At 35.5% G+C, this 11,735-nt stretch overlaps 1 protein-coding gene across 1 annotated transcript; it reads right to left on the reverse strand.

Annotated features, from left to right (window-relative positions):
- Nucleotides 1–3,687: 3,687 nt before the first annotated feature.
- On the reverse strand, nt 3,688–11,651 carry LOC133191291 (microfibril-associated glycoprotein 4-like). Its single transcript, XM_061327043.1, has 6 exons — nt 11,570–11,651; nt 10,130–10,276; nt 6,743–6,888; nt 5,660–5,756; nt 5,122–5,286; nt 3,688–3,935 (listed from the first exon to the last, which is right to left on the reverse strand). The coding sequence occupies exons 1-6, from the start codon at nt 11,649–11,651 to the stop codon at nt 3,688–3,690; spliced, it is 885 nt and encodes a 294-aa protein (XP_061183027.1).
- Nucleotides 11,652–11,735: the final 84 nt, after the last annotated feature.

An 11,735-nucleotide genomic window follows, 5' to 3' on the forward strand; every position in this document is an offset into this window, starting at 1 on the left:
CAGTTGACAATAATTGCGAGAATTAGTAAAAATTAGGTCTATTACCATATTATTCAGGTAGATACTTTTTCCGGCATTACAAGCACTTTGAAAGAAAAATTCTCACATGAAATCAAGATTGACACACCATTAATTCAATTCACTTTATTGACAATTTGATAGACAAAAACATTATAAAGCATGCAAATCTTATATAAACATAGCACCAGTGCATGTATTTCCATCAGAATCAAGTCCTCGCTTCAATTTTTCATTTCTTGGCATTCTTTTTTTTCAGAACTTGCGTTTTATGACTAATTATGCCCTCTATGCTTGAGAAGATTTTTAAATATTTTTTAAAAGTGGTGCTTAAAAATTCTTTTGAACTAATTTGAATACCCTTTATAGCATAGGTTAAACATACTCAAATGCAAATCAAATATGTTGGTACCCAAAGTAAGTTCTCGTCCCGAGGAATATACCTGTGAAGTATGAAATCCCTAGCAGCAACCAATGAAAAGATATGGAAAAGGTTTAAGTTTTTCAAAAGTAAGTCAAACATCAAGGTCAAATGGTCCAAAATTAATGGTGCCCAAGGAAAAGCCTTTTCACAAGAAATACACATGAGAAATATGAAAGCCCTAGCACCAACTGTTCAGAAGAAATGGCCAAGTTTAAAGTTTTCCAAAAGTAGGTCAAACTCCAAGGTCAAAGGGTCAAAGTTGCTGGTATCCAAAGGAAGGTTCTGTCACAAGGATTACATATGTGAAGTATGAAAGCCCCTGGCACCAACCGTTCAAAAGTTGTGGCCAAGGTTAAAGTTTTCCAATAGTTGGTCAAACTCCAAGGTCAAAGGTATCCAAAGGAAGGTCTTCTCATAAGGATTACACATGTAAAGTATGAAAGCCCTAGCACCAACCGTTCAAAAGTTATGACCAAGGTTAAAGTTTTCCAAAAGTTGGTCAAACTCCAAGGTCAAAGTTGCTGGTATCCAACGAAAGGTTCTGTCACAAGGATTACATATGTATAAAGTATGAAAGCCCTAGCACCAGCCGTTCAAAAGTTATGTCCAGGGTTAACGTTGGGTAAAATTCTGCAAAACTGGGTCAAACTCCAAGGTCAATGTCAAAAGGACAAATATGATGGTACCCAAGGAAAGGTCTTGTCACAATTTTAAGGAATACACATATGAAATAGGAAAGCCATAGCTCCAACCAATAAAAAGTTATGGGCAATGTTAAAGTTTTTGCGGACAAACAGACAGACAAACAAACGGACGGACAAGGCAAACACTGTATACCCCCGAATCTTGGATACGAGGGCATAAAAACAGCTTTGAAAAAAGTGACAAGTGGCAAGTGACAAGTCGATATCTTCCTGAAAATAATCAGTCTAAAGAATTTCTTGGATTCAACAAGTGAAAAACAACAAAAAAAAATCTTTAAAGGAATATTCATGTTATTAATTAGTAGGGTTTTGAGATTAAATACAAATTTCTCAAGAGTAATCTATCCTATTATCGCATCATTTCTCATTTAAATCTTCTGAGGAAATGTCATAAATTCACAGAAGTCCCCGTCTGCGTTCATATTTCTTAACCGGTCAATTAAGGTCAAAGTTTCCTGAGTAACATTACTATTTACATATAATTTCGCGTTATAACGCGAAAGTTTCGAGTTTATTCGCGAAAGTTTCACGTTATAACGCGAAAAATATATTTTTTAACCAACGAAAATGAGCTCAATCGGCTTTCGTATTATTCTACCCCCAAGGACCAAACAAACTTTTTATGCCCCCGGATCGGAAGATCCCGGGGGTATATTGTTTTTGTCCTGTCTGTCTGTTTGTCTGTCTGTCTGTTGTCAACTTTAACCTTGCCCATAACTTTTGATTGGTTGGAGCTATGACTTTCTTATTTCACATGTGTATTCCTTGTGACAAGACCTTTCTTTGGGTACCATCATATTTGACCTTTTGACCTTGACCTTGGAGTTTGACCCACTTTTGCAAAATTTGGCCACAACTTCTGAACGGTTAGAGCTAGGGCTTTCATACTTCACATATGTAATCCTTATGACAAGACCTTCCTTTGGATACCAATCACTTTGACCTTTTGACCTTGACCTAGGTGTTTGACCTACTTTCGAAAAACTTTAACCCTGGCCATAACTTTTGAATGGTTGGTGCTAGGGCTTTCATACTTTACATATGTAATCCTTGTGACAAGACCTTCCTTTGGATATCAACAACTTTGACCTTGACCTTGATGTTTTACTTACTTTTAAAAGACTTTAACCTTCCCCATAACTTTTGAACAGTTGCAGCTAGGGCTTTCAAATTTAACATTTTTTTTATCTTTTGGCCTGGATTTTGACTTGCATTTGAGAAACTTTAACCTTCGCCATAAGCTGCCATACGGGGGCATCAGTGTTTCACAAACACATCTTGTTTGAATCTACATTACCTGCTTAGTCCTTGAATAATACCATTTATATTGAAATGAAGACTTTCAGCCCCATCCTACCCCTGGTAGGTTTGTTATTTATTTATTTTATTTATTTTTGTTTTGCTTGTTTGTTTTTGGTTTTGTTTTGTTTTGTTTGTTTGTTTGTTGTTTTTCTTTTTGGCTTGTCAAAATTCCCCAGTCTGACATTCTTTAGAGTTGATGTGGACCCCCTTACCCGGAAAAAAAATCCTTGATTCGCCCGTATTCATATCGACCAAAACCAGTTTTGCCTGTAGAATTTAGCGTTTCTAAATGATGATGAGTGCATTTTGTACATATAATGCATCAAGGAAAATATCTTTGTTCTTGCAATTTGTTTTAACAGTTTATTGCTTTTTGACTGCAGCAAAACGCACAAACTTGGAAAGACAGTGTTCTATACCATCTACCATAATGGTTTCCATATCTTCTTTTATAGTTATGGTTGTCATAAAAAATCAATCCATTCATACTTTTATGCAATTATGACCCATTAATTCTTTGGTAATTTTAAACGGAATTATGTACCTATAAATATATCAGAGTACTTCAAAACATTAAAGCGGGTCCTTCGGATGAGACCTTAAAAACCGAGGCCCCGTGTCACAGTAGACGTTGGCACGATAAAGATCCCTCACTGGTCAATGGCTCTGAATGCCGAGTAATATTAGTTATCCAGGTCCAATCAAGGGTGTACGGGGATTTATCCCGGGGTTAAATATTCCATACACCATGAGGCCTCAGGGTGTATGGAATAAAATCCGGGGTAAATCCCGTACACTCTTGATTGGACCTGGATAGCTAATAAAATTTGAAGCCTTTCACCGGTATATTACGGAAGCCGGTTGGTGCCAGGTAGAAAAAATATTTTATCTGGCGGCCGCCAGAAAATTATGTGGCGACCGCCAGATAAGTTTCTGGCGGTCGCCACTTATTTATCTGGCGGCCGCCAGATAAAATATTTTTCTACCTGGCACCTACCGGCTTCTGTAGTATATAGTGACGTCTCTATATGAATGAAAAATTCTTGAATGAGAAGTAAAACAACATACAATCAATCAAAACATTAAAGTGAGACCGAAGATAATCATACTTTCTGCTATAATGAAAAAATAATCTATACTGAAATTTTAATATACTTTCAGTCAGTGTATTTCGTTTCACAGCGCATGAACAAAATCATTAAACTAGAAAATGAATATCAGATGTATTTAAAAGTTCATTTATTGTTTGGGCCTCATCATCATTCTGGCTTTCTTCAGAGATACATTTTCATTACCGAATTTGCTCCATACCACGCCGGCCCATCCCTTTACTGCTGAATTATGGTAAGCGGCGGATAAATTTGCATAGGAGCACGAATTGTACCACCAAGCACCTTTACGGTCAGACGCACAGTTACCTCCATATGAGTCATTATCGGAATCTTTAGTGGTAAATAGTCTGCCATTGTTATAAGCCAAACCATCGCCTACAAAATCCCAATATAATAATATCTGTAAAATACATATATATGGAACAAAACTATCAAAAGTAGTGGCTATGTAGATAGACCAGAAGTTTCTCTCATGAGACTGGAGCCCTACTAGTTAGGGCTTTTAAGAATTATGAACATTGGTTTAGTACAGTTTTATTTGGGACCAAAATTTATTTAAATCTTTAGCAGGAGAAGTATTCTAAAAGAATTTCACACATTATTTCATTGATAATATAACCACTGCAACATTGTGGAACAAAATAAACAAGAGGCACACGGCATATTATGGGCCACAACGCTCATCTGACTCACTTTGGTCCCGCTGTTCTGCATCAGATCCCCACCCCCACCCCCCAAAAAATACATGTATTTTTCTGTATTTTTGATCGTCTTTTGTGGCCTCACCCTTCATACTGGGGCTGTGATTTGAACAAAATTGGATCTACACTACCAGGGGATGGTTCGATCCATATTAATATGATTCATCATGGATTTGCTCTTGAAGAGTTTGAAAGATTTTTCCCTATATAATTCCACCTGACTCCCAGGGGTCATAATTTGAACAATTTGGAATCTCCATTACCTGAGGAAACTTTCAAAGTTTTAGCTTTCCTAGTCCAGTGGTTCTTGAGAAAAAGAGTTTTAAAGATTTTTTTCCCAAAATATTTCAATGTAAAACTTGTATTCCCTATTGTGGCTCAACTTTACCCCGAGGGGGCATGATTTGTACAGTTTAGAATCTACACTACCTCAGGAAGCTTCCAAATACGTTTCAACTTCCCTAGTCCAGTGATTCTTGAGAAGAAGATTTTTTAATGACCGCACACTATTTTTGCCTTTTCTTGATTATCTCCCCTTGAAAGGAGGGATTAGCCTTATTGTAGAAATATTTTTTAAAATTCGCATTTTAGTTTACTTCGCATTAGCTGTCGTGTGAGCGCAATTTTAATTCGCATTAGTTTAATTCGCATTATTTTACTTCGCAATAATTTACTGCAAATTAAACTCTCCGTGTGAACAGGGCATTAAATAGAAACGCGAATTGAACCATAGAATTCACTAAATCACTGTAAATATTATAAGGCATTCAAATAATAATAACATAGATCTTCTTATTTTCAATCACTTCTGACTTGTTAAAAAATCCAAATCTTCCTCTGAATATGCAATATATTTTCACCTGCGTTTCCACTAAAGCCACCCACGTTTAGTTTATACTTATTTGACTCGGCTCCAATGGAGAAGGTAGAGTATTTGGCGTACGCGGTTTTCCCAGAAAATTTCTCAAGGTCGACCCTTAGATCCTGTCCATGCTTTACTGAGAGTGAATGAATGGCTTCATTTCCTGCAATATAAGGGAGAAAATCTGTTTTGGACAGAGATGAAAGCATTAAAAGAAATTAAGCCTATGCTATGTATGTCCTAAAACATGCAATGAAGGAACAAATACTTCTCGTTACAAAAGCCTCAAAATGCTAGTTTAATCACTCAGAGTCCTGTACTTCCAAATAAGTTATTATTTGAAAGCTTTTTGAGAAAGTCAAACTAAAGCAATTACAGGTCCCACATCGATACAAGTTTCTGACCAAGCAATTGTACATGACATATATATTGAAGTATATTTTTCTTGTCGACAGTAAAACGGAGTGTGAGCCTACCATGGTTTTCCAGCTCCTTGTTTTAACAATAAAAGATAAATATATTTGAAAAGATGTTACCTAACCAGTATTCAGCATCTGGATAGCCAAATCCAACCTTATAGTCCTTCCAATCTCGGTCAAAATTTACGGTTCCGTCAATTCTTTTTAAGAAAACCTTTTTAAGAAATGTAAAAAGTAGTTTTTCTTAATATTGTGAGTTAAATAAATTTCTCTTCTGGAAAAAAAAATGTTTACCGCTATATTTTTTTTTCAATCTATTAAGCTTCTTCAAAAAGATCTGCTTCTTTAATAAAAATAGAACTCAAAAAATTTTATCTTGTGATTAGTCATTTACAAAATCAAATTGTGCTTTTTACTAGTTGACCTATTTATGTATTCTTGTACAGAATTTATTCAAAAACTTCTACACGAGAAGCAAAAAAAAAAAAAAAAACAAAAAAAAAAAAAACAAAACAACTCTTGCTGTGGGCTTCAGTTTGACACTTACATATATAGACAATGTTTTGTCAGTTAACAATATCCATTTTCATTCTCATACTGACTCATAGACCTCGAAATAGAGTCTGTCTCACTTGGTTCATATTTGGATGTTTTACTGAAAATGGACTTCATTGGCAAACTAATACATGTAACTTTTAGCTACATATACATGTATGATGACTTTACCATCGTCGACTTCCAATATTCATGTAGCAGTATTTCATTATCACCTTTTTACATTTATCAACTTCAAACTGATGATAACTAATACCAAATAAGTTGATGTTACAGTGGTAACAACACTCTTGTTTAAGTCAGCATTTACCAAATTCTATTGTCGTTACAATGACCTTTTAGCATATTTACAACGTACCAATCTTTGACCGATATGCTTCATGCCGATTGTTAGAACTGATGTTAGAATTAATTTTGACTACAGTTCACTCTGTCTACCTGATCGATACAAGGGTGACCAGTCGACAGGGGATGCTAACTTCTCCCAGACACTATCCCTGTTGCCTTGTTCTTGATTTGTATTGGTGATATGATTTATGATATCGATCACTGTTCGTTATCTTCACCTGTTTCTTTGTTAAACACAAGCTATTAAGACCCATGGCAACATTGCTATAGTAACATTGATGTATAGAAATGACACACCGTCCATCCCCCTCCGTCTGTCTCCATGTCACAAAAAACTCTTTTCTTCGTTTTCATATCTGGATAGATGGTGTACACGCCATTTCGTCTCTTCGTATTTGGTATAGATTTCAAGATAGCAGCACAATCTCTGTGTTTCTTGAGAACTGTAATTTTAAACAAGAGGCCCACGGGCCTTAACGGTCACCTGAGTATAATACAACAAAGTTAAGTAAAAGAACTGACAGATGACGCTATGTTGGTCTAAAGAAAGAGAAATAAGATGAATTCAGGGATCAACAAAATAATCAGTACGCTGTAGCGAATCTTAGACAAGACTATTGTCACTATTACCATGCAGACTAAAGAAAACAATAGTGCTTAAGCACTAAACAATTATGCTTACTGAATAATCACGATTACTTAATCTTATCCCATTCCCTCTCACATTGGCCTCTCTTAGTTTTTGAAGAACAGTTAATGAGATTAAATTATCTTTGTCTCATTTTTATTTATCTATTATTTATAAGTCTTTCTGAAACTATGAAAGTATTTTTTTATTGTACAATAAAATTCTTGTATAATTCTCTTCTTCAATTGACCTTTCAATTACATTTGTCCGTCCTGTCAGATTTAGAGGGGGGCAGAGCAATTTCACAATTTTAGAAGAAGCACCCTTTCTCATCATAACTATACACTTTGCTTAATAATCAGAAGCAGAGGAAAAGATTTTCAAAAAATAATGAATTTTCACTATATGATCTATAGAACCCCCCTTACCCCCCCCCCCCCCCCACCCCCAACCCAAAAACCCTTGGCCCTGTGGTCACTGATTTCATAATTTTGGAAGAAACATTCTTGCTCATAATTATGCTCTATATTTATCTGCTAAATACCCAGGAGCAAAGAAGATTTTCAAAGAACCAATGCATTTTCACTATATAGTCAATGGAACCCCACCCTAACACCAGAACCCCTGGCCCAGAGGCCATGAAATTCATAATTTTAGAATAGGTACATCATAACATTTCATTTTATTTATTTACTTAGTTTCCCAGGAACAGAGAAGAAGATTTTCAAAGAAATAATGCCTTGTCACTATATGATCTATAAAGCTCTTTCCCCAGAACCCCTGACCCTTGGACTACAAATTTAAAATTCTTGAAGAAGCATTTTTCCTCATTATAAAAAATGCATTAAATTCATCTGCTAAATACTAGTACCCAAGAGCAGAGAAGAAGATTTTCAAAAAATTGATGCAATTTTCACTATATAATTCATAGAGCCCCATCTCAACACAAGAACCCCTTGCCCAGGGGCCATGAAATTCACAGTTTTGGAAGAGAAACCAATGCCCATTATAACAAATACATTTACAGTTGAACTTCGGTATCTCGAACACAGATATCTCGAATACCATGGATATGTCAAAGTGATTTTGAGGTCCCAAGCACTTATTTCTTAAGTATTTTACCCTGGATATCACAAATCCTCAGATATCTCAAAGTATCTTGGTCCCTTGAAGTTCGAGATAACGAGGTTTGACTGTAGTTTGTTTACTTAATACCCAGGATCAGAGATTTTTCAAGAAATAAAGCATTTTCATTATATAATCAATAGACCCCATCCCTAACAAAATTCCCCACCCTTGGGCCACAAATTTCACAATACTAAGAGAAGCACCCTTGCTCATCTTAAATATGCACTTAGTATAACTGCTAAATACCAAGGAGCAGAGAAGAAGATTTTCAAAGCAATATTGCATTTTCACTACATAATCAATAGAGTCCTGTCCTAACACCAAAACCCCTGACCCAGAAGCCATGAAATTCAAAGTTTTGGAAGAGGTAACCTTGCTCATCATAACTATGCACATAATTTGTTTGCTTAGTACCCAGCTCATCCTAAATATGCACTTAGTATAACTGCTAAATACCCAGGAGCAGAGAAGAAGATTTTGAAATCAATAATACACTTTCACTATCTGATCTATAGAGCCCCACCCCAACTCCAGACAGGGTTGGGGTCAATTACTTTGAAATGTAATTAAATACTTTCAACTCACTCATCATGGCTTTACTGTTCTTGAGAAGATTTTTAAAGATTTTCCCAATATATTTCTATGTAAAACTTTGATCCTCCATTGTGGCCCCGCCCTACCCCAGGCTGGTCATGATTTGAACAAACTTGAATCTACACTACCTGAGGATGCTTCCCTATAAATATTACTCATCATGTCTTTGCTGTTCTTGAGAAGAAGATTTTTAAAGATTTTTCCTATATATTTCGATGTAAAACTTTGTTCGTCCATTGTGGCCCCGCCCTACCCCGGGGGTCATGATTTGAACAAACTTGAATCCACACTACCTGAGGATGTTTCCACATGAGTTTCATCTTTCCTGGCCCTGTGGTTCTTGAGAAGATTTTTAAAAGATGCTATTAATTTTTCACTAATTCTTAATTATCTCCCCTTGGAAAAGGAATGGCCCTTCATTTGAACAAACTCTTCAGCCAAGGATGCTCTGTGGCAAGTTTGGTTGAAATTGGCCCAGTGGTTCTGGAGAAGAAGTCGAAAATGTGAAAAGTTTACAGACAAGACGGACGGACAAAATGTAATCAGAAAAGCTCTCAGCTCAGGTGAGCTAATAACTGTAAAATGTGACTGTGTTGGAAATATTTTCCTGTTAAATACACATAATATGTATTATGTAAAGTAATTGAAATGTAATTGAAAAGTAATTGAAATTACAGGGTATTTTTTCTGAATGTAATGAATTATATTCAATTACAAGTAATTGAAAAATTGGTCAATTGCAAATTACTTCCAATTACTTTGAAAAATGTACAGTAATTAATTACACTCAATTACAATTACTTTTTTTCAATTTCCCCATCCCTGACTCCAGAACCCCTGACCCTGGGGCCATGAATTTCAATTTTGGTAGAGGCATCAAAGCTCGTTACAATCATGCCAACAGTTTGATTGACATCCAGGAGTAAGGAAGAAGATTTTTAAAGATAGCACTAATTCTGATGATTTAGCCCCACCCCTCAGGGCCCGGGGGGTGGGTATCAAGAAATTCATAATTTTTGTCTGTCCCCCTTCATCCATTGAAGCTATCTGCCAAAATTGGTTGAAACTGGTTCAGCGGTTCCAGAGAAGATACTGAAAATGTTGAAATGTTAACGCATGATAAATGACGCACGATGACAGACAAAAACAGATAGCAATAGGTCACCTGCTAACTCAGGTGACCTAATAACTTATTCCTGATCAAATTCCATCATTATCAAAATAAATAACTTTCAAAATAATATTCCACGCTTAATTGATCTGGATTGATGATGCCTCATAAACATTTTATTTTCATTTCCTTTATCACTTTATTGCTTTACAGTTCAGCTTACTGTTGAGCTTGTTTAGACGAGTCTTGGTCAGTCTGTAGTGAGATATAAGTGAGATATCCACAGATAACGGCGATTCCACTTTCACTGAGGTATTCAGGTGATTCCATTTCCAAGGTGTCTTCTGGATTAGGATGTCCTCGACATGACCTTAAGTATCCAGATAAGTGTGTGTTTTAATACTCTTTCTCTCTCTCCCTCTATATCTATCTATCTATCTATTATACAATTAATGCAGCCTCTATATATATAGAGAGAGAGAGAGAGAGAAAGGGGTCAGCAGCAGCAACAAACTCAAGTTTGAATTCATCACGAGTTTAATTATATACCTCGCGTTAAAAACAGAAATACTATTTTTCCACCAGTTGATGGAAACAAAAATAACCCATTACACCCATTAATGTGATGGTCTAGAGAGGGGTCAGGACCCCCAACCCCAAAATGGGTTTTTCAGTTAGGAGTTGCTCTAGCTTTTTTTTTTCCTGGAGTGGATGTGGACACCTACACTTAACCCCCCCCCCCCCCCCCCCAAAAAAAAAAATTCCTGGACCCGTGCATTCCATCCTTATTACTTCCCTATCAGTGAAACCGGAGGGGGCAATAGGTTTCCTCCCCCGTCTGTATGTATGTCCCACTTGGTTTTCCACAATTTTTTTTAAACGCTGGTAAATCTTGAGCTGATTTTTGGTATGTGAGTGTATATCTTGTTGAGTTAGTTTCCTTCAATGGTTTTTGATGGATCGATTCAAATTATGACCTTTTTAATTTCCATGGGGAACCAGATTTATCACTTGGTATTCCATACTTTTTTATAAAACACTTGCAGATATTAAGCTGCTTTTTGGTATGCGAGTCTTAACTTGATGAGTTAAAGATCAAGTTTACATTTTATTCCGCTTTAATATTTTGGGGAACCAGATTACACTTGCCGGTAAGGGACTACGTATTGCTTAAGGATAAATAACACAAACTTTTTCAGAAATCAGCAAAATTTCTCATATACAAGATTTTTATATTCATATATGATCTGAATAATGTTTGCCGTGTAAAGCGGGAGAATTTTGTAAGATTTTATCACAATGTTAAAACTAAGTGCAAAATTTTGTATAGAATTATATAGAAACCAAAACAAAGTTGCATATTTTAGCACCAAACAAAACTTACAATTTCTTTATATGTTAGGGATTTTATTATTTATGTCATTTCTATTCAAAATCAGTCAAAAAATATATATCAATAGAGGCATCTTTTCTTTTTTGTTTGTGTTATGTATCCTTAATATGCAATACTCTCAATTTGCTTGTTCATAGTTTTAAATATATGATTTATATTAATACCAATTTCATTTTATTCATTAGCCAAAATGAAATACTGTGCATTTTTAAATCAATTCCAAATAACATCATAGTAACAGTAAAATGTCAAATAAATAAAACCTTTTACCTTTTAAAGAAGCATGCTGTTGAACTCCAAAAGTGATTTGAATGCACAGTATTGAACAACACACAGGCAAAAAATGGGTCATTATAATTACCATTGTTATGAAACTGGAAACACAAAGTTAAACATATATATATACTAAATAAACTTTTTTCAGTCATTAAATTGT

Source organism: Saccostrea echinata, unplaced genomic scaffold (genome assembly GCF_033153115.1).
Source record: "Saccostrea echinata isolate AGI-Se365-2 ecotype Australia unplaced genomic scaffold, CSIRO_AGI_Sech_v1 ptg000023l, whole genome shotgun sequence".
In the NCBI taxonomy this organism is placed as follows: Eukaryota; Metazoa; Mollusca; class Bivalvia; order Ostreida; family Ostreidae; genus Saccostrea; species Saccostrea echinata.